This window comes from Protopterus annectens, chromosome 8.part0 (genome assembly GCF_019279795.1).
Source record: "Protopterus annectens isolate FY-2018-M chromosome 8.part0, PAN1.0, whole genome shotgun sequence".
Lineage (NCBI taxonomy): Eukaryota > Metazoa > Chordata > Ceratodontiformes > Protopteridae > Protopterus > Protopterus annectens.
In genome coordinates, this window is record NC_056741.1 from 1,251,503,667 (window position 1) to 1,251,527,117 (window position 23,451).

Consider the following 23,451-nt stretch of genomic DNA (forward strand, 5'->3'; position numbering starts at 1 on the left):
TATATGTAATATATTGCATATTTTGAAATGTAGCAACATCTCCAAACTCGCCTAATAATGCAGTTGTGAGCAGCAGTACAGACACCAGGTAGTGCCTGTAAAGGGGAAGAGTTGTGTATAGCATCCTCTTTGGGCTTTAACTGTAGTGCACAGTATTCCCAAAATAGGGGAATATGCATCATAGACTGCGCACTTTTTTGTCAGTGCTAGCCACTAGACAGTGTGAAAATTGGCTCCAAGTGATTTGCTTGTATTGACTAATGTCACCAAAATGGGCATGGGTTGTTTCCAGTCATAAGTGGATTGAGGGCCCAGCCTAGTCTCCTCTACATTAGCGACCCATGCTAATGGTGGATGGGTGTATGTGTCCCTGTTGACCTGTGTGTTCCCAACATAAAGCCCAACAGCCCTGGGTCAGGAAGATATTTGTCTGGCTGGTGTTCAGTTGCCCAGCATGGATTATCTGGGATAACTCTGAGCAAAAGCTGTATGTAAAAGCAATGAACCTGCCAAACATGAGCTAAGATATGCTACACTTTGTGTAGCTTCACTGACAGGATGCAGCTTGGAAGTGGATGACATGGTGAGGAGGATGCTGGACATCCTATGTATACACAAGATGAAGTGGAAAGGTAGTAACAGCAAAGTCGCATGGTATGGGATCCAGAGTCTATTACTCTGGAGGAGGACAGACCAAAAATGGTTTGGGAATTGTGGTGAGCGAGAGGCTTCAGAAACTGTGAAGGATGTCATCAGAATTTGAGATATACTCATGGTAGTTGTCCCCCACTCTTCGGGTAGGGCTCTATTAATAATCTCAGCATATGCCCCACAGCAGGGTTGTGATAGTGAGGTAAAAAGTACATTCAAACAGTAGTTGCAGGGATGAAGTAGGACATCATGAATTGGTGTTGATAATGGATGTCTTGAATGCACATATTGGGACAGACAGGGGATTTGGGGTATGCCTTGGGTCCACTTGGGTGGGACAACAGGAAGAAAGAGGCCATTCTAGATCTCCGTGTGGCATGTGGCTTGATAGTGGCCAATACATGGTTCATAAAGAGCGGTATTCACAATATCACATACAGGATTGTCCAACATGTAACTCAGGTAGTCTTCCTACTAGTAAAAGCGCATTGGGTTTGATCAGTAACTGCAAAGTCATACCCATTGAAACCACTGGTTGCCACAGTCAGCTGTAAGCAGTGGTCAGAGAAGGCTCTAAGGTCAACAGACTAGGCTTGAAGACCTGGAATTTAATTGAGGAGAGCGCATATGAGATCAAGGAATTGCTCAGGGCTGTAGCACTTTAGGAAGAAGAAGAAATAGGTGGAGTTGAAGGATTAATGCCAGCATCTCGAAACAGGATGTGTGAGGACTACAGAACTGATATGCAGCCGAGCCAGATAAGGAAGAAGTTACATGAGGAAAGCTGGTGGTTGAATGCAGAAGTCTAGGAAGATGTCCAAAGAAAGGAAGAGTGCAGGAAAAAGTGGGAGGTAGGAAAGATGGACCAGGCTAGGAAGGAATGCTAACAAAGATGCTGGGAGAGGAGTTGCAGTAGCAAAGAATAATGCATCAGAGGCACTCTTCCAGCTTCCGGAAAGTGACTCCATAAATGGCACAAAGAAACCCTGTCTGTCTGCAAGGCAAAGACGAAGATAAAGAAGGTAGTCTGGGCCCCTTTCATTTGGGATGGTGGCAACAGCCTTCTCATCAGCTCACTGGTCAGAGTCAAGTGGAAGGAATACTTCCATCAGCTTCTGAATGAAGAAGGCACCTCATTAGCTGTTCTGCCCCAGACAGCCTGTGATGAAAGAGGAGGAGCCCACCCTAGGAGTAAGAACAGCACTGAGGAAAACTAAGTTTGGGAAAGCAGCAGGCTCAGATGAGGTCACAGCAGATACAGCAACGGTGTTTGGTGACATAGGGGAGAAATGGCTTTTGAGGGTACTCATAGCAATATGGAGAGAGAGGTGTATCCAGTTGACTAAAGAACAAGTATATTAGTACAGTGTTCAAGAACAAAAGGGACATTCACAACTGTGGTCAGTGCAGGGGTTTCAAACTCCTGTCACATGCATGAAAGTCCCGTAGAGAGTGATTGATAAACTAATACGTAGAGTAAGAGAAATAAAGATGGGAAATTAGCAGGCTGAATTTGGATCAGGATGCAGCACAATTCGCCCAATGTTTGCAGTGAGGTAGATTGAGAAGAAGCTGTAGATGGCGAAAGTGTCTAATTGAGCATTCCTAGACTTGGAAAAAGCACGACAAGGTCCCAAGAAAGCTGATTTGGGCAATCTTGTGATGGTTCGAAGTCCCAGAAACATTGGTGGAATTGGTGCAGCCTCTGTACAAAGACCCAATGACTTAAGTATGAATAGTGTTTGGACTCTCAGGGGGGTTCACAGTGAGAATAGGTGTGTCAGTGTTCAGCTCTGATATACTGCTGTTCATACTGGTGATGGACTACAGTAGTGGACAGGTTGGAGGGGACAGAAAAAGTTGCTGTATGCGGATAACGTGGCATCACAGGCAGATTCCGTTCAAGAAATTCAGCAAAGACTAGAGTAATGGAATGCAAAACTGAAGGCTCATGGGATGAAACTGAGTATGGATAAGATAGTTGTGATGGCAGCAAATGGGGGAAATCAGAAGAAGCTGAAAATTGAGATAGAAGGGAAAACCAGTGTAACAGATTAACATTTCCAGGTATGTGGGAGGTGTGGTTGAGAAGGGAGGTCTGAATGAGGTCAGAGCTAGCAATGGGGGGGGGGGGGTTGTGTGTGCAGTCATCTGGTACAGAGAGTCAGGGTTAGTGTATGACAAAATGCCAAAGAAGCTGAAAAGTTAGGTGTACAAAACAGCGGTGGTACCTGTAGTACAATATGGTACAGAAACTTGAGCAGTGAAGGCAGAGCAGTTTAAGTTGGAAGTTATGGAGATGAAGTTCCTGAGATGGATGGTAGGATGCACATTGGGACAGATGAAGAAATGTGGACAGCAGAGCAGAAGCTTTAGTAACTCCAGGTGCAGACAAAGTCAGAGTGCAAATTACAGTAGGTCGTGCACATGTGGAAAAAAGAAGTGAAGATGATTTGGGACTGACGGAAAGAGGAAATGAGTGCAGCAAAAGAGATGGATTGTCTCAGAGAAGATCTGTGACAGTCTGACATGAGTGCTGAAGATAAAGTACACGATATTCCTGTCCCATGTAGAAAAATGAGGAAAAAGTGGGTTGTTGACTATAATGTAGTAACATAACTAATCCAGTTAATTGTGTTTACTTGCTGGTGTAAACAGTATAGGTTCATAGGTTTTTACTAGACAGAGTACCATGAGGGCCGCCTTAAGCCTAGCAATGCATCCCAAATCTCTCTCAAGTTCTGATACCCTTGATAAGTGTAAGCATGGGCCTGGGAGCTGAACCATTTACGGGTTACCTGTGTCCATTGGAGACAGGTTCCAAACCAGGGATGAATGTCTGTTTCCCATCCAGTTGTGCAAGTTGTACTTGGAATTGGGTTAAGGATGAACTCTGAGTCGCATGGATGGGGAGCCTGTTCAATAGATGGGGTAGACGTTGCATGGATGGGGAGCCTGTTCAGTAGATGGGGTAGACTCTGGGATACGTGCCTATCTATCACTGGCAAGGTTTAAGTCTTTAGAGTGGTTAATTCTGGTGCTGTTTGTTTTGTGGATATACAGGAGGTCCATCAGAGTGGGGTCTGACAATGCCCTGTATGCCAGGCATAGATCTCCCCTCAAAAGCCTGTAGGAGATAGAATACAGGGGTAGGGCCATGAGGCGCCTTGCATAGGACATATTACGTGCACCTTGTATTCTTTTAGTGAGGAGCCTCTGTGGACGCAGTTGTTAAATGCATACCAATGGAGGCATTATTCTCAATGATAGGTCTGATGAATGCCAGATACAGTGGAACAATAACTTTCTTGGATGTCGATGCCATACCTTTGTTTATAGATTGCGCAACATAGAATGATTTCCTCACCACTGTAGACACGTGATGATCAAAGGCTAGATTACGATCTTTGTTTCCCTAAGTCCCGGACTAGGTGAACTCTAAGGGTGTGTTGTCAATATGGTAGTTACCATGGATGGATGACTTCCGAAGGATACTATTGTGCATTTCTTGGCATTTTGTTTTAGTCCATGGCTCTGAAACCAGTTGTTTGTCTGTCAGCCCCTCCTGGAGAATATTTGAGTTAATGTGAGATTCATTGACTGCTCTCAACTTGTAATCATTTGCCAATTTAGTCAGCCAGACAACAATGACATTGGCCTTGACTTCTGAGAAGTAAATGCTAAAAAGGGGCGGTCCGAGGACTGATCTCTCAGGGATTCCAATTCTGACTGGCCTCTTTGTAGAAGTGGACACCCCTACTGTAATTTCCTGGGTCTTGTCTGTGAGCCAGTTGGCTATCCACCGGGCGTCATACGGGTTTGTACCTAACCTCTTGAGTTTGTCAATAGTGGTTGAGTTGGGGTATTGTGTCAAATGCCTTGGCCAAATCAGGGTAGGCAGTGTGAATGATTTTGCCCTCATCCATTGATTTGATGACCACCTCAAAGAATTTCACCAGGTTTGAGTAAGCATGATCTGCCCTTAACTAAACAAAACTGGGTTGGGTCCAAAGTATGCAGGTTTACTGTATCTCTATTGATCATTTTCATAATTTTTTCCATGGCTTTACGTATAAGACTAGTGAAACTTATGGGTCTGTAGTTTACAGAGTTTATAGATGGCTCGCCTTTGTGCAAAGGGATGAATGTTGCCCTTCTCCATTCATGAGGCACGAAGCCTGTTTTGGAGGCTACAGTTAACCTGTCAGGGCTTTAGGAATTACTGTTTATTTCATGCTATTTAGAAGGCACCCAGGGATATCGTCTGGGCCCACTGATGCAATGTTATTGGTCTTGGTGAAGGGATCAAGGACCTGTTCCCTTGTGATAGTAGTGGGAGTTAAATTTGATATTTCCAGAGGGATGGTCGAGGGGACGAGAGAGTGTGTTGCCTCAGCCAAACAGTTGCTGTGGGGAGAGCACTATAGGATTGAAAACAAGTCTGATATGACTTTCTGCTGCTAAAATCTCAGTAGGAAAATGTTTTTAATATTTTTTAGTTTATGCCATTTTTTTATGGCAGTGAAGAATTGGCAAGCTCTGCTATGAGAAGGCAAAAGGTTGCTATTTTCTTACATGGTGAGCATTTTTTCATTTAGAGCAGGGAATATTGCTGCACTTCAGTTCTATACCAGTATTTTTTTTAGTACAGTAGTACATTAAGAAAGCCCAAAAAAGCCGCAAGTAAAAGTGTTTTATACCTATGAACAAAGTAGTACTACAGTATTTAAAAACTGTATTTTGTACACTAATCCATAGCTTTTAAAGCAAAGTAGTTGCAATTTCTTTTCTATTAATTTAGGCAATGTGAAGCAATGTTGAGCATTGTGAAAGCGCTTGCATCTTCTTTTCATTAAACTAGTGGATTTTTACTACTGCTGCCTTATTTCATTTTGTTCAACTGCTGTGGTGATTGTTTTCAAGCTACCTTCCGTCTGGGTTTTTGCCGTTTTCTCTTAATTTGTTTAATTTAGAGCAAAATGCTGTATGTTGCACTCCGATCTTTTCCAAGCATGCACAATGAGTTCACCTTTACCCATGATGTTCCTGATCCTCACAATATAAATAAATAGGTGTTGTTGAGTGGATTCATCACCCAGATACTCCCTGTGCCAGAACAGAATCCCCGGCATGTGAGACAGAGCACCCGGCTGGCTGTGTTCAGAGGAATCGTGACCAGTGGATGGGAGATGGAGGTTTACCCGGGATCATCTCTTATCACTGCTGACAGAGTCAACGCAAAATGGGTGGGTGTAGTTTCTTCAACCTAAGGGGTGGTGAAGCCACACAACTCTGGCTAGGGGCTTGAAATTTGGTGGGCAGATAGCCTAGTATGAACCTATGAACCTATGTTTCTCTTGAAGGTGAAGCAAGCGAAATACAGAATTGCAGAATGGTTGTCTTGTTTAATTTGTTGAGGTATTTAAAAGCAGATTATGTACGGATAACTTGTAGAAGTAATGACCACTGCAACTTGCCTCACAGAAGGCCTAATGCCCTACTTAACTTCCATGGTTTTTTACCTTTCTGCTTCATTGATGGGTGGCCTTCCTGGGACATCAGCCCACTCCCATTTTATGTATGATGTCCTCTAGCACTGCCTGTAGGTCTTGATCTAGTCCTTCCACTTCAGTCTGGACTATTTGCTGTTGGGCACACGTCTCTTGGCTTCTGTAAAGTTTTCCTAAGCTCAGACTCCTCCCACTTCTATTGTACACAATGTTTCCCTGTTTCTGCTGGTCTCAATTTGCCTTGCCTGTTGTGTGTATTGAGAGGCAGTCCCAGGCTGTGTAGAGTGCATTTCCAGAATGTTTTAGTACATCTGTTTATGATTCAACTAGGTTGCTCAACAGTGTAGTGACTTCTCTTCGAGGCAGACCTAAGGTGGTATTTCTACTACATGGGGAACTTCCCATCCTCCTATTTATTTTAGATGCTGTTGTATCTTTTACATCTGCTGAGCCACCATCAACTCAAGCAGATGAAACCTCGATTTAACTTCTCATCCGAAGGATGATTCACTACAGTGCTATTGTTACGCTTGGGTGCCCAGGTCTTGCTATCTGTAAAGTGTGCAGTGTGTATATTCATAGTTTGATTTGTAAAGCTCCTTTGTTGGTTAGGAAGTTTAGCAGCATATGTATATTCCCAAGTCCTAGGTCACACAACAGTGAGTTGAAGTTGCTCTTTTCCCATCACTGAAATTAATTTTCAGCCATTATTACTAAATGGCATTCAGAAAGAATCCATGAATTGAAAAGGTTTCCAAATTTTTTATCAATGAAGTATGGCAGTGTTCTTCACTTTCTCAGCATGGCATAGGATCATAGTAGGATGTTCTTCGTCTTCCATTGCTGCAGTCCTTACTATTGGGTATAGTCCGCATCCAGTCGGCCCGAATACCAGAGTATAAGGCTGACGTCGGTCAGGGCGCATTAGACTGACGTCAGTACGTCAGGGTACTAATGCGCATGACCGGCGTCATATCCTCAGTCTTTTTTGCCGCGTGATCCGATGCAGAAGCAGTTTTGCGAGTGCAGGTTGGCGTTCTGAAATATTTGCGAAACCGGAGTTTCAGACCGAATCAGAGTTGGCTAAGTACCCGTTGGGAACATTTTGGTTTTTCTTGCCTCAGTATTTAACCGGATGTCAGAAAAGTGAATAACTGTATTTCTTGTGGGAAACAAATACCTCATAGGGATTACCATACATTATGTATACCTTGTTTAGGGCCTGAGCACGACGTTGTTGGTTGCCGCTCTTGTGCTAAGTTTAACAAACGCACTATTAAGAGGAGGTTAGACTGTGCCAGATTAGTGTTTGGGAAGCGTTGCAATTATAAAATGCCGTCGGATGCTCCGGCGCCTGCTTCATCCAAGAAGCGCAAGGACAAAACAGCGAAGCCTAGGGTTGATGAACCGGCAGTCCCGGACGTCAGTTCTTTAGATGGCTCAGTGGAGCCAGAGGTTTTGCCAGGAGTTTCTATAGAGTCTCAGGCAGAAACTTTACTGTTACAGGATGTACCCTCTCAGGAGGCAGGCCAGGCTGAGGGGCTTCTCAGGTAACTATTCTTCCCTCTCTTCCCAAAGTAGTTAGAGCCTCTCCTTCTGTTGCCAAAACTTCTTTTAGAGGTAGGCCAACTTCAGCTTCAGTAGGGGCTTCTCCTAGCCTTTCGGGTTCTGTACCTAAGAAACATATGCTTAAAATGGCAGAAGATTTGATTACTATGATTAGAGGTTCTATGGGCCCTCCTGATAAGAGGCCTAGAGTGGAACCAGAGTTTGACAGTTTTGAACAGGGTTCAGGGGCTTCTGAATCTTCTGGGAAGATTTGCAGGAGTATCCTCATTATTCTGATTCTGATGTGGATGATGCCACTCCTTGGCTTCTCCTCCTGAGGATTTTTCATTTTCAGAGACTCTGCATTCCATGAGGGAGCACTTTAAATGGGAAGGCCAGGATTACTCTGATTCCAGGAAGAGGCTTAGGGAATTCTTGTTTTACCCCAGCATAGGCCCTTAGCTATACCTCCTGTGTTGAATGTGGTGGAAGATGTTTTGCAGAGGCTTCCTGAACCCTGATTCTTTGCCTCCTGCTCCTGTTAAACCTGATAGGTACTATAGGGTGCCCGAAGCTCATAAGTATTTGTTTAAGAGTCCTAGGGCGGACCCAGAAACTGTTTCTCAGGGGCCTAAAGGTGTTAAGGCCTCTGTGGTTAAAAATCCTGTTCCCACTGACAAAGAGGCAAGGGCGTTAGATAGGTGGGGTAAGAAAGTGTATACTTCTTCCACTCTAGCCATGAGAGCGTTGAATTGTCAGTTTCACATGCTGAAATATCAAAATTATCTCCTTTCACAATTGAAATCTAAGGTGGATGCTTTGGCGGAAGGTATTGATTGTAAAGACTTGCTGGATTTAGTTTGTGTCTGAACAAGTGGGCAAGCATTCTTTGCAATGTGGTTTTGATGCTGTGCAGGCCTCCTCGAGGGTGGCTGCCACTAGTTCTGTTCTTCGCAGGCATGCCTGGTTGAGGGATCAAAATTTGGCTGAGCATGTTAAGACAAGGATTTTGGATGCTCCTTTACAGTCTGATGTGTTGTTTGGTTCACCTGTGGAAGCAGTTTTAAAGAAAATGGAGGACAAAGCTAAGTCTATGCAAACTGTTAAAGATTTTTTGCAGGTACAGCCACCGAAGTTTAGTAGAAATTGGCCTGCTAAGGGGTGGACATATCCTGCTTATGATTCCCAGTCTAGGGGTAGGTCTTGGCGTGGTTGGGCCTGGGCTCAAGGTTCTTTTTCGCCTAGAACAGGAGTTCACCTGCTCAGACTTCTGGTGAGGGCAGGGGTCAGTCCTTTCGTAAACAGACCCAATGACCTGCCTTTTCAACTGCCAGTAGATTCTCGTCTGGCAGCTCCTTTGGAAGGACAACCGTCTCTTTTCAAAGGAAATTGGGATTTAATTACTCAAGACAGATGGGTGTTGGACATCATTCTACCAGTCCCTGGGTCAAAAAAGGGGCCTAGGATTTTATTCTCATGTTCCTAGTACCAGAGAAGGGGAACACGTGGAGACTGCTTTTGGATTTATCTCTCCTCAACACTTATCTGGACATTCCCAAGTTCAAGATGTTGGCGTTACAACAGCTTTTACCCCTGCTGGGCAAAGATCACTGGATGGTAACTTTAGATCTCAAGGAAGCTTACCTTCATGTGCATATCAGGCTAAGTTACAGGAAGTATCTGCGGTTTCAAGCTGGAGATTCTCATTATCAGTTCTCTGCATTGCCCTTTGGCTTATCTACTGCGCCCAGAGTATTCACAAAGGTTCTGGCTCCAGTGATAGCTTACTTCAGGCTACAAGGACTTGAGATCTATCTTTATTTAGGCGACTGCCTGATTCTGGCTCAAGAAAAGGAAGACCTTCTACAGCATCTGGAATATCTTATAGCAGTGCTAAGATGCCTAGGGTATTCTGTGAACGAAATAAAGTCCAGTCTAGTACCCTCTCAAGACATGTGCTTTCTGGGTGTGAGACTGAATACAGCAGCCCAGATGGCCTTTTTAACCCCGGACAAACATAAGAGTCTGTCACTTTACTTCCATCAACTATCTCATCAGTCCGTGCTGACTGCAGAGACAGTCCTTCAAGCATTAGGGTTCATGGCATCTTGTATTCTGGTGCTTCCCAATGCCAAACTGCATATGAGGAAGTTACAATGGTATCTCAAAATGTATGGACACAGCACTGCCAGGATTTAGACACTGTCATTCAAATAATACCTTGCCTTCAAAGAGTATTTTTGTGGTGGGCTCAGGAATGTCACCTAAACAAGGGACTCTCTGTGACCCGGCCAGAGGCGAGTCAGATTTTACCGACAGATGCCTCAGACATTGCTTGGGAGCTCATCTAAATGTAAAGTGGATACAAGACAAGTGGCCTGCCAGACTACAGCATCTACATATCAACATAAAGGAGATGTTAGCAGTCCAGTTCGCATTGCTGGCTTTCAAGGAGTTACTTCTTCCAGGGCAGGTGTTGATTCTAACAGACAACACAACTGTCATGTGGTACTTCAACAAACAAGGGGAACACATTCTTATCCTCTATGCAGGCATGCAATGATTTTATGGGAGACTGCGCACGCTTGCACCTAACTCTTCAGGCAAGGTTTCTGCCAGGAGCACAGAACTCCTTAGCAGATGTGTTAAGCAGACAAATCATGGATCCCCACAAGTGGAAACTGGATCTTCATGTATTTCAGAAATTGACAGTGTCATGGGGAACTCCAGACATAGATCTGTTCGCTTCTCCACTAAACCACCAGCTGCCACAGTTTTGCACAAAGGGGTTTCATCACACAGCTTGGAAAGTGGATGCTCTGTCTTTCAGTTGGACAAACCTTCATCTGTATGCCTTTCCACCTCTGCCTCTTCTTCCAAAGGTACTGTTAAAGGTCAGACAGGACAGGCCAAGGATGATTTTGATGGCTCCAGATTGGCCTCGCAACACTGGTACCCTCTACTACGGAGTCTGGTAAAGAAGCCTCCATGGCCTTAACCTTTGATTCCACATCTGTTATCCCAGCAGGACGGTCATCTGCTCAATGTCAAGCTTCACTCTCTTCATCTGACAGCCTGGCATATTCTGTGTTGAAACACAGCAGGTCTCAACTTCCTCAACAAGTTTTAAATGTGATTATGGAAGCTAGAAGACCTAGTACAAGGAAAGTGTACGCAGCAAAATGGAAGAGATTTGTATTTTGGAGTAAAGCAAAGAATTTGGAGATTTCTGAGCCTAATTTGAGTATGGCTCTTCAATATCTTACTGAGTTACTGGACAAGGGTCTGTCCTTCTCTTCCATCAAGATTCATGCTGCAGCAATCTCAGCTCACTATGATTGTGACCCACCATTGTTTCGCATCCTTTGTTCAAGCGGTTTCTTAGAGGGCTAAGAATATAAGACCCCACGTAGAGCTCCTACTCCTGCTTGGGATCTCAATTTTGTGTTGGAAAAACTTACTCTACAACCTTTTTGAGCCTGCGGCTACTGCTGAATTGAAATATTTGTCATGGAAGACTGCTTTTTGTTGGCTATTACTTCTGCAAGAAGGGTGTCTGAGTTGCAGGCCCTTATGGCAGTCGAGCCCTTTTGATTTTCCATAAGGATAGGATATCATTACATACTAATCCTTCCTTTATGCCTAAGGTGGTTTCTAGTGTGGCTTTAAACCAAACTATTCATTTGCCTACCTTTATGCAGACCCCCAAAATAAAGGGAAAAGATTTTGCATACTTTAGATGTACACAGGCAATTCGCGTTATTACTTAAGCAGGACTAAGGATTTTAGGCAGTCTCAGCAGTTGTTTGTTTCTTTTGCTTTGAGTTCAGGGCAAGCCTGTGTCAAAACAAACTATTTCTAGGTGGATTGGCTTTTGCATTGCATTTTGTTATTCCCATCATGGCAAGGAGGTTCCAGCTGGGATTAGGCCTCATTCCACTAGGGCTACTGCCACTTCAACAGCATTTCTCACGGGGTGGCAACTAAGGATATTTTGGAAGCAGCTACTTGGAGTTCAGTGCATACTTTCTCTAAGCATTATCACCTTCCTATCTACTCTAAGTCTAGGGCTGGTTTTGCCACAGCTGTTTTGCAAGGCATGTTGTCAGCTCCTGCTTCTTTATGATTTGCCAGCCTCCCTTACCTCTGCTTTGGGATTCTACCCAATAGTAAGGACTGCAGCAATGGAAGGCGAAGAACATAGTACAGTTTTGTACCTACCATAAATGTAGATGTTCGAGGATTCCATTGCTGCAGTCAATTTACCTCCCTCCTTCCCTCTGTGTTTAGGGGTGGTTGTGTAGGTGATTTACCTGCTTATATTTTGTATATATTGTTCATGTTTTGGTGCAGGTATTTTGGGCCTTGTCTTTTTAGGGTCTTCTGACATCTGGGGCAAGAAAAGACTGAGGATATGACGCCGGTCATGCGCATTAGTACCCTGACGTACTGACGTCAGTCTAATGCGCCCTGACCGACGTCAGCCTTATACTCTGGTATTCGGGCCGACTGGATGCGGACTATACCCAATAGTAAGGACTGCAGCAATGGAATCCTCGAACATCTACATTTATGGTAGGTACAAAACTGTACTTTACTAGGCTATTGGCCCTGAGTCCTTTATAAGCCTAGCCAAGAGTTTAGCCCATGTTTAGACAAATCAGCACCCAGTGCCCCCTGTCCAGCAGGGACATGGGTGGAATCCCAGGGGTATATTTTCTGTTTCCTATCCAGTTATCCAAGTTGCACTTAAAAGGGTAAAGTGGTACTCTGCTTGATTTGGAGAGGGAGTTTATTCCATAGATGTGGGAGACTCTGGGACACACATCTGTTCTGTCCTGCCAACAAGTCTTGTTGATGTCACAGACCAGGTTGAAGCTGCTTGTGCGGGTTACTCGAGTGGAGCTTGACTTGTGGATATGCAGCAGTCCCATCAAGGTGGGGTCCGTGAATGCCTTGTATGCCAGTTGAGGTCACCTCTGTGGAGTTTGTATGAAACAAAGTAGAGGGATAGACTAAAAGCCCCATCTGTGTATGATGTTTGAGGCCCTTGATTCTCCTGGTGAGGAACCTCTGTGGTCTCTCCAGATGCTGCATGTGCTTTGCAAGGTACATGCCAAAAGGGGGGTTGTACTCTATAATGGGCCTTAATAAGGGAAGAATATAATGGGCCTTAATAAGGGAAGAATACAGGGATGTTATGACCTCGTTGTGCCTGGATAAGATGCACTTCCTTATGAGGTTGTCTATGTAGAAGGCTTTCTGTACAACGGAAGCAACATGGTGGTCAAAAGTCAGGCTGCTGTCAACCTGGGTACCCAAATTGCTCACACCTGATTGAGTGCTTAGGATGTTAATGTGATAATTTGTGGGGACGTCACTCTCCCCAAGGGGGGAATGATGCATTTTTTGGTTTTCAGCTTGAGGCCATGTTTCTGACCAGTCATTTGTATGAGTGAAACCTTCTTGGAGGATGTCCACTTCACTGGGAGAGTTGATGGCAGCACCCAGCTTGCAGTCATCTGCAAACTTGGTCAACCATAGCCCACTGGTTTTGGCCTGCACCTCAGAAAAGTATATGCCAAATAAGAGGCCCCAAGACTGAACCCTGGGATATGCCGCTTTTTACAGGTCTACTGCATGAGGTTGATTCCCCTGTTTTATCAGTGAGCCAGTTTGCTACCCATCTGGTAACATATGGATTGATGCCTGGTTTAGAGAGTTTATCTATTATGCCCGAGCAGGAAATGATGTCAAAGGCTTTGGCCAGGTCAAGGTAGGTGGTGTACACAGTGTAACCCTCATCCATGGCTTGGGTGACTGTCTCAAAGAAGTCGAACAAATTTAGCAGACATGACCTCTCCTTGACTAAGTCAAACTGTGTGGGATCAAGTGTTTGGAGGTTGCCATTGTCTTTGTTAATGAGGTCCATGATGATCCGTTCCATGGCATTGCAGGTCAGGCTAGTTAGGCTGATGGGTCTATAATTTCCCGGATTGGGGGACACTCCACCTTTATGTAAAGGGATGACAGTGGCTGTCGTTCACTCGGCTGGGACAAGGCCAGTACTCAGGCTTTGGTTGAATAGGGTGCCTAGTGGTGCTGCACATTCCTGCCTGAGTTCATGTAGGATGCAGCTTGGGATGTTATCTGGTCCCATGGAGGCTGTACGTTTTGCATATGACGAATTACTCTGTGCTGAGTTACTCTGTGCTGAGTCACTACAGAGTACTCAAGTGTAGTAATGTCAAAAGATTAGCAATGATGCCATGAACAATGTGCAAAATAAGTAAAGGTGAATGTAAAAGCAGTGTATGTATGCTGCAAATGTTTTTCATTTTTCTAGATCAGTGGTTCACATTAGGTGAGTTGGGGCTGGTAGAAGTGACATTTTGAGTGCTTATTGAATTGAGTTCATTTGGTGAGGGACCACTTTTTTTTTTTTGGGTACTGTAGTGAGGTTCACCAAAAAGCTTCCCCTTTCTTAAAGTGAAGCTTGGGTTGACATTTTTAATTTGTGTACGTTATGAGTATGAGCACTCAGATGTTGACCTTGCTGTTCCATTTGTAACATACTGCACTATTTGCTGTCATTTTCTATACCGACTGCTGCTAGTTTGTTACATTGTATGATTGCTTACATATTGATGTACTTCTTTCTTTCTTGCAGCTGATGTAATCAAAGATTTAACTCGGCGGCCCAAAAAAAAATTTCCGGGAGCTGTAGAATGTTTGGAAGATCAGCTAAACAGTTCAACTGAACCAGTGATTGGTGAGTATACTCCCGTCTAGAGTAAGAAGTGCAGTTGTCAGGTTTTCCTGTACTTTTACTGGCTGTCAGGGAGGCAAGAAATTGCTGCTCCTTAAGTCTGATTAGGTAAAGTTTGTATCATTTCTCCCTTTGTTGGGACTTTTACAGCAGCATGTGTTTTGTGGAAAAATTTTATTGCGTCAGTAGGTTTTTTGCTTTTGCAGGAGAACTGTTTATAGCCATGGTTTTTCCTATGCAGATTGAAAGCTTGGATAATTTTTATTCAGCCTTTTTACTAGTAGCAGAGAATAGTTTTCAGCTATAGAATTCCACCTGATTTTGAAAGTACTCCTTTTGATAGTTGGAAATATGAGAATTTGTTTTGGACTGTGATCACTTAACGACCAAAACAAAAACATGCCATTGCAGTTGCACTCTGAATTGCCAGAAGGGCAAGAGAGAGATGATAGGAATTTCAACAGTGGATCTGAACAATAATGAAGAAGTTAGGACACTTTAATGCTATTGTTTTTTCAGCCTCATTTAGGACATAGGCAAACGTAGTAACAGAAAAGAAGGCAAACCTTATTCATATTTATTCCATTTACATACATTATATATTGTATTTTCTTTCCTCTTAACTGTTATCTGCCCAACATTACCCACACTAGTGAATTCCTGCCTTCCCTTTAACCTCACTCTTCCTCGTGAACATTATTCTGCATTTGTTCCCACAATTTCCATTTTTCTATGTAATATGCTGTCCCTTTTCTGAAGATCCTTCTCTTAGTTTTTATTTCTTAATTAGGATTCAGTTTAAATGCAGCTGGTTTAGACTTTGATTTTTGTTTTCTAGTGATTGCTTTTGGGCAGCCAACAGAATTAAACTTAAGGCCTCACTGTGTCAAGGCAATTCAGGTCCTGTGTTCCAGCTCAAAAAATTGAATTTAATTACAGCCATTTGTTCACTCAGTATTACTGACATTGTACCCTGTGGGAGTCTTTGAAAATCTTCCAACTCATTACTCTCCCAAAAACGTATGTTCCCAGTTGCCGCTTTATTCCCCAGCATGGCACACCTGCAACATTTGCTATCCACCAGGGGAAAATTCTTTGTCTGGTATAAAAATACCTCTGCAAGCAATTCCAAAGAAAGATCAACTGTCTGGACTTGAATGCCTTTGGTCTATATCACTTCCATGAAAGTACAAGAACTCGTAACACCTGTCCATTGACCCTAGTATAGTGAACGGTTCTTTCATTGAATCTATACATCAGCAAAACTTTTCGTGGGGTGTGGAGATGGCTGTCCAACATGCCGAGTAATAACATACACAGCAGTATATCGATCTACCATAGTGGGAGGCTATGTCCCCCCTACTTAAATAGTCAACTCTCAGTTAAACCAGCACCCATGGGGACTGGTAGATGCTGGATAAGTGTTTTCTGGTTGCTTGAGTTCAGGTTAACAGAGTTTACTGTATACCAACTCTGAGATCGCACTACAGTGGGGAAAAGGGAAGATGTCCTTCAAGGATGCATCTGCAGTCATCACATATGGGTTGTCCTGCCTCAGGCAGCCCTTTGGTCGGCCGGATTCCAAAGTCTGGGTCTGGCCTCGGCTGATGTCGCACTTTCCCCGACGTCAGAGCGTCTGGGGTATAAAAGCATCAGCTGACGCCATCTTCCCCAGTCTTTCTTGCCGCGTGGTGCCCGAAGCAGAAGCAGTTCGCAAGTGCCGGTTGGCCAGCTCCTGTGATTCAGCTACCGAAGACTTCGAAAAAGCTAAGTACCCCGTTGGGGACTCTTTCTTGCCTCAGCCGATGTCAGATAAAGTTAATAATTGTTTAACTTGTGGGAAGCAAATACCTCATAAGGATTTCCACTCTTACTGCCTCCCCTGCCTAGGCCCAGACCCCGACGTCTCAGCCTGTTCAGCCTGTGCTTCCTAAAACCGACGAACTCTTAGACGTCGGTCGGAGTTTGCAGAGGAGTTTTTTGGGGCTAGTTTTGCTTATAAGATGCCGTCGGAGACTCCGACTTCGCAATTAGTTAAACGGAAGGACAAGGACCGACACACGCGGACCGCGGTTTCAGCTGAAACCACGGTCGGGCCTACTGCGAGTGTCTCTGTCTCGGCTGAAACAGAGTCCTTGGTACTTCCTGTTACCGAATCCACACAACCGACTACCTCTGCCCCGGAGGCCCCGGCCGAGTCGGTTATTGAATTACCTACTGAAACCAGTGTCCAGGAACTTTCCAACACCATTCCTTTAGATAAGTCTACTCCTGCACGTGGTGCAGCCAGACCCCCTGCTTCCATGTCCATTAAGGCTTTCTCCAGGGCTAAAGCTGCTAAACTTTCTAAGGCTTTGCCTCCCAGGGTTTCCTCTCAGAGAGACCTTCTACTAGCGCTCAGATTCTTACCCTAGCAGAGGATCTGATCTCACTAATTAGAGGTTCCCAACCTCATCCGGACAGGGGCTCTCAACCACCTCCAGACAAAAGGCCCAGGGTGGAGCCCTCTGATCCCCAGTCCTCAGATGAGTCCACGGATGGCTCTGCTCTGTCAGACCACCAGGAGGAGGCTTATTCGGCCTACAAGGATTCTGATGCTGAACAATCTTCCCTCTGCCTCCCCTCCTGAAGAGTTTTCATTTAGAGAGACATTACACTCTGAGAGAACATTTTCAATGACAGGGTCAGGAGTTCTCTGATTCCAGAAAGAGATTAAGGACCTTTTTGCATTTACCTCGGCATAGGCCCTTAGCTATATCTCCTGTTTTGAATGTCATTGATGATGTCTACTCTGATGCTAGTACTGTCCCTGACTCTCTCCCTCCGGCTCCTGCCAAACCTGATAGGTACTACAGGGTCCTGGACTCACATCTACACCTGTACAAGGCCCACTCTGCTGATCCAGAAACTATTTCCCAGGGCCCTAAAGGGGTTGCAGCTGCCACTGCTAAAAATCCTCTACCCTCTGAAAGGGAGTCCAGGGCATTAGAGAGATTGGGTAAGAAAGTGTATACTTCTGCAACTCTTTCCATGAGGGCGTTAAATTGCCAATTTCATATGATACAGTACCAAGAGTATTTACTAGATGAATTGCATAAGAAACTGTCCTCTTCTGAACCCCTTGATCGCAAATCCCTTCAGGATCTGGTGCATAACTCCCAGCAGGTTAGTAACCATTTCTTGCAGTGTGGTTATGATGCATTGGAAGCTTCATGTAGGTCAGCTATGACAGGTGCAGTTATACGTAGGCATGCCTGGCTGAAGGAACAATCTCTGCCAGACCATGTTAAAGCTAAGCTTTTGGATGCTCCTATGGAAAAGCACAAATTATTTGGTTCCACGGCTCAAGAGGTTTTAAAGAAATTTGAAGAAAAGGCAAAATCTGTGCAAACTGTCAAAGACTTTCTGCAAGTCCAACCACCGAGATTCAGCAGAAATTGGCCTACTAAGAATTAGTCCTTTTCGGACTCAGACAGATCTCAGAGAGGCAGGAATAGGCGTGCCAGAGGTAGAGGGCAAGCTAGAGGCTCCTACAGAGGCAGTCAGTGGCAGCCTCCCAACCAGAGAGGTAGTGCAGGAACTACATCTGCTACACCAGGACAGACTCAGTGACTTTATTTTGACTCCGCCGACCAGGGCTCAGTTAGAAGCACCTTTGGGCGGAAAGCTTTCTTTATTCTCAAAAAAATTGGCACAGCATTACAAGGGACGCATGGACACTACAAATAATAGACAAAGGATATAGGTTCCATTTCAATTCATTGCCTAAAAGAAAAGGCATGCCAGACCTGCCACCAAATCAGAGGGCAGAGGCTTTAAAACAAATTACCAACTTAATGCAAATGAAAGCCATAGAAAAGGTACCTCTTTCAGAACAAGGCCAAGGATTTTACTCCAGATTATTCCTTGTTCCAAGAAAAGAAAATCAATGGAGGCCTATTCTCGACTTGTCCGCACTGGATTTTTACCTCATTGTGCCAAAATTCAAAATGCTGACTCTACAGCAACTCCTTCCTATGCTGGGCAAGGGGTCTTGGCTGGTGACTCTAGACCTCGAGGCATACCTGCATGTCCCTATTCGACAAAGCTGCAGAAGACACCTCAGATTTCTTGCAGGGTCAGAGCATTATCAATTCTCAGCATTACCCTTTGGCTTATCTACTGTGCCCAGAGTATTCACAAAATGCCTGGCATCAGTAATTGCACACTGCAGACTTCAGGGGATTCAAATCTACCCATATCTTGACTACTGCCTTATACAAGCGGACAGCAAGCAAACTTTATTAAAGGACTTGGACTATGCCATCCACCTGCTACAGGCCTTGGGATATACAGTCAACATCCACAAATCAAGACTGGTTCCATCCCAAAGAATAACTTTTCTGGGTGCGGATCTAGACACAACCACCCAAATGGCCTTTCTTAGAAGAAAAACAAAAACTACCAGATTACTTCAAGAATCTAAGACAAACTCAGCTGACTGCAAGGAAAATCCTGCAGGCCCTGGGTTACATGGCATCTTGCATTCTTCTGATTCCGCAAGCAAGGCTGCATATGAGGAAATTACAATGGTACCCAAGAAGTTTATGGACACAGCACAGTCATAGCTTAGAAAATCTGATCCCACTCATTCTTTGCCTTCAAAAGGAATTTCTGTGGTGGGCTCAAGCCTGCCAGTCAAACAGCGGGTTGCCCTTCAGCAAGCCAAGAGCCAGCCAAACCATCACCACGGACGCTTCAGACCAAGGCACACGGGGCAGATGTATCCAAGGGCTATGATCACAAAGAGAGCTGCGCATGCACATAAACCAAAAGGAAATGCTGGCAGTGATACATGCAATCGAGGCCTTCAAGCCTTTCCTTCAACAAGGCCACCTGCTCATAAGGACAGACAACACCACAGTTATGTGGTACATAAACAAGCAAGGAGGCATGCATTCCTACCCTCTTTGCAGACTGACCATGAATCTATGGGAACTTGCTTTGAAACTCAGCATACAGCTACAGTCCCAGTTCGTGCCAGGGAAAGACAATACACTGGCAGACAGCTTAAGCAGAACTACCATGGATGCACACGAATGGATGCTGCACCCAGACATCTTCTTACACATCACACAATCATGGGGAAGGCCGGAAATAGATCTGTTCGCATCCCCCCTCAATCATCAACTGAAGAAATTCTGCTCAAGGACATACCACCCACAAGCATGGAAAGTGGACGCTCTCTCTTTCAGCTGGAAAGCTCTAACAGTGTATGCTTTCCCACCTCTCCCATTAATGACCAAGGTACTGCTGAAGATCAGGACAGAACAGCCCAGAGTAATTCTGATAGCTCCAAACTGGCCAAGACTGCACTGGTACCCACTGTAAAAGAGCATGTCACAGACGAAACCATGGCCTCTCCCCCTATGGCCACGCCTACTGACGCAGCACAATTTCAGGACTCTGCACTCCAACCTGAAAACCTTGCAGTTAACTGCCTGGAGAATACCATGACTCCTCCTCAAGATAACCTATCCCAGAGAGTGAAGGATATTATTATGGAAGCTCGACAGCTTTCCACAAGGAAAGCATATTCAGCAAAATGGAAAAGATTTCACACCTGGAACACAGCAAAGGGCCTAGATGTGACGTTGATGAACATGGCACATATACTGGAATATTTGGCAGAATTGTTCCACAATGGCCTGTCTTACTCTTCCATTAAGATACATGCCTCAGCAATCTCAGCAGAATACAATGTTAATCCACCTGTCTTCTCTCATCCTCTCCTAAGACAATTTCTAAGAGGAATCAAAAATATTAATCCTCCAAGGAAACCACCTCTACCTACTTGGGACCTGAATTTCGTGTTGGAAAAACTAACACTTCCTCCCTTTGAACCAGCAGCATCGGCAGATCTACAGTTTTTGTCTTGGAAAACTGCCTTCCTTCTGGCCATAACCTCAGCAAGAAGAGTATCTGAGCTACAAGCTTTAATGGCAGTGCAGCCATTCCTTATCTTTCATCAGGACAGAGTTTCTTTGAGGACCAATCCTACATTCATGCCAAAGGTGGTATCCAGGGTATCTTTGAACCAAGCTATTCACTTGCCTACATTCTTCCCACAGCCACAAAATAAAGGGGAGAGACTTCTGCACACCCTGGACATGCACAGACAACTGAGCTACTAGTTGGACAGAACTAAAAGTTACAGAAAGACTGACCAGTTTGTAGCATATGCTGCTGGCATACAAGGAAAAGCAATTTCCAAACAGACAATTTCAAAATGGATAGGAAATTGCATTTGTTTCTGTTACTCCTTTCATGGAAAAACTGTGCCTGCTAACATTAGACCTCATTCCACGAGAGCCACAGCCACCACCACAGCCTTCCTAAGAGGGGTGGCTACCAAAGACATTTTAGAAGCTGCTACATGGAGCTCCGTGCATACATTTGCCAAGCATTACAATTTACCTTTATACTGCAGATCCAGAGCAGGTTTTGCTACGGCAGTCCTGCAGGGTATCTTAACTACACCATCCTTTACTTAGTACCTCCACCCCCAGGTTGGCTATGGTATTCTACCCATATGTGATGACTGCAGATGCATCCTTGAAGGACATCGTACAGTTTTGTACCTACCATAAATGTAGATGTCCGATAGGTATGCATCTGCAGTCAGGTTTACCCTCCCTCCTTCCCTCTGTGGTATTCCTAGGGTGCTTACCCCTCTATTAGCTAGCTGGGGGAATCCATTATGGTGTATTTGTTTGTATATACGTGTATGTGCAAAAGTTTGGAATTTTATTGCATTTCTCCAAATTTAGCCTTCCTAGAGGGCACCTGGCATCTGGGGCAAGTAAAACTGAGGAAGATGGCGTCGGCTGATGCTTTTATACCCCAGACGCTCTGACGTCGGGGAAAGTGTGACATCAGCCGAGGCCAGACCCAGACTTTGGAATCCGGCAGACTGAAGGGCTGCATGAGGCAGGACAACCCATATGTGATGACTGCAGATGCGTACCTATCGGACATCTACATTTATGGTAGGTACAAAACTGTACTTTTCCAGATGTTGGACAGCTAACTCTTTACCCTAGGAAAAAATGTTTGCTGATGTTCTTCGTGTTTTACTGCTGCAGTCATTACATTAGGGTTATCTGCTTGCAGTAGCCCTCAGTCGGCCTGATTTAACAAAGTCTTGGGTCCTGTCGGTTGCTGTTTCCTCTTCCATGATATCAGGTCGTCAGGAGTATAAAACATGCAGCCGACGCCTTTACATCAGTCTATCTTGCCATGTGGTGCCCGAAGCAGAAGCAGTTAGCAAGTGCCGGTCGGGCGACTCCTGAAATTTTAGTTTTCTAGTTTCAGAACCGAAGTCTTCAACTAACGCTAAGTACCCCGTTGGGGAAACTTTTTTTTTTTCTTGCTCCTTACCGATGTCAGTAAAAGTTAATAATTGCATTTCTTGTGGAAAGCAAATACCTCAAAGATTTGTATTCATACTGTATTCCTTGCCTAGGCCCTGAGCACGATGTACCTTTGTGCCTTATTTAATCAACGCACTATCCGTCATCTGTATATTTTCGCTTCTAAATATTTCGGTTCTCTGTTCAATTATCCTGAAATGTCGTCGTTTAGCCATCAGACTACCGAATTCTGAAAAAGCGCAAAGATAAAGACAGGCTGCCTAGGTCCAAAACTGCTTCTCCTAAGCCAGTCGCCAGTTAGCCGGTACTCAGTGAGGCGCTTTCGCAGCCCCTGATACCCATTACTTCTGATTCGCAGGCCTCTACTGAGACCCATTCTGAGCCCGGTATACCACGAGATACTTCAACTGTGGAACATGCGGATGACTCTACATTGGATGGGTTCAGAGCCGCTGTGCAGGCACTGACTTCTGAGGGTGTATTCAGGCCTGCGGATTTGCATATTAAACACCACCTTCTTTTTTAAGGCTGTCATAGTTTCATAGTATAGTACTAGGCTATCTGCCCTGGGGCATTTGTAAGCCTAGCCATAGTGATGTGACTTTTGCCACCCCATGAAATGGTACAAAAATGTACAGAATAAATCTAGAATACTGTGCCTCTGTCTAGTAGTTGACACAATGAAGGTCCCCTTATATAATAGAATTAGTTTACTGTGCCCCTGTCTAGCAGTGACACAGATGTGTGACCCCTGGGGTAAACTTACGATCTCCCATCCACTCATCAAGATTTCTCTTGAAGAGAGTCATTGAGTGGCTCTGCATAATACGAACTTGGGATCCTGTTCCGAAACATGGGAAGCCTCTGGGTTATGAATCTATCCTTCCAGCATGTCCTATTCATACTTGTGCCGAGGTTTAAGTCTTTAGCTCTCGTGGTCCTGATGGATTTGGATTTTTTGAGGTGGAGCATGTCCATCAGATCCTGATTGGACATGGCCTTGTACGTCAGGCAGAGATTGCCTCTGAGCAGGCGGTATGCTACTGAATAGAGCTGAAGTTTCTTTAGTCTGGCAGAATAAGACATATGTTGGAGACCCTTGATCCTTTTGGTGAGGTACTTTTGTGGTCTCTCCAGCTGTTGCAAATGCCAGGTGAGGTACATACCAAATGGGGCATTGTACTCAATCATGGGTCTGATGAGGGAGGAATATAGCGGTACAATGACATCCTTGGATCTGGATGTGAATCCTTCATGATGAAGTGTGCAAGGTAGAATGTTTTCTAACCACTTTGAAACGTGGGTGTCAAATGAGAGGTCGCTGTCTACTTGGGTCCCTAGGTCTCTGATTACTTTTCACTCAGTGGGTTGCTGTCTATGATAATTTGTGGGTACTTTGTTTTTCCAAAAGGATGACTATACATTTTTGGCATTTAGTTTAAGGCCGTGACTACGGCACCAGTTGTCCGTTTCAGTGAGGCCTTTTTGTAGGATGTGTGTGTCTGCTGGTGTATCTACTATGGCGCCTAGTTTGCAGTCATCTGCGAACTTTGTCAGCCAC

The 23,451-nt window shown here is 44.6% G+C and overlaps 1 protein-coding gene across 1 annotated transcript in view; it reads left to right on the forward strand.

The window, feature by feature from the left end:
• The window catches only part of LOC122808456, a 447,437-nt gene that overhangs the window by 116,893 nt on the left and 307,093 nt on the right, over positions 1-23,451 (forward strand). Inside the window, exon 6 of the mRNA XM_044079416.1 lies at positions 14,380-14,481. Within this exon, the coding sequence (XP_043935351.1) occupies positions 14,380-14,481 (102 nt within the window). The remainder of the gene's footprint in view (positions 1-14,379; positions 14,482-23,451) is intronic.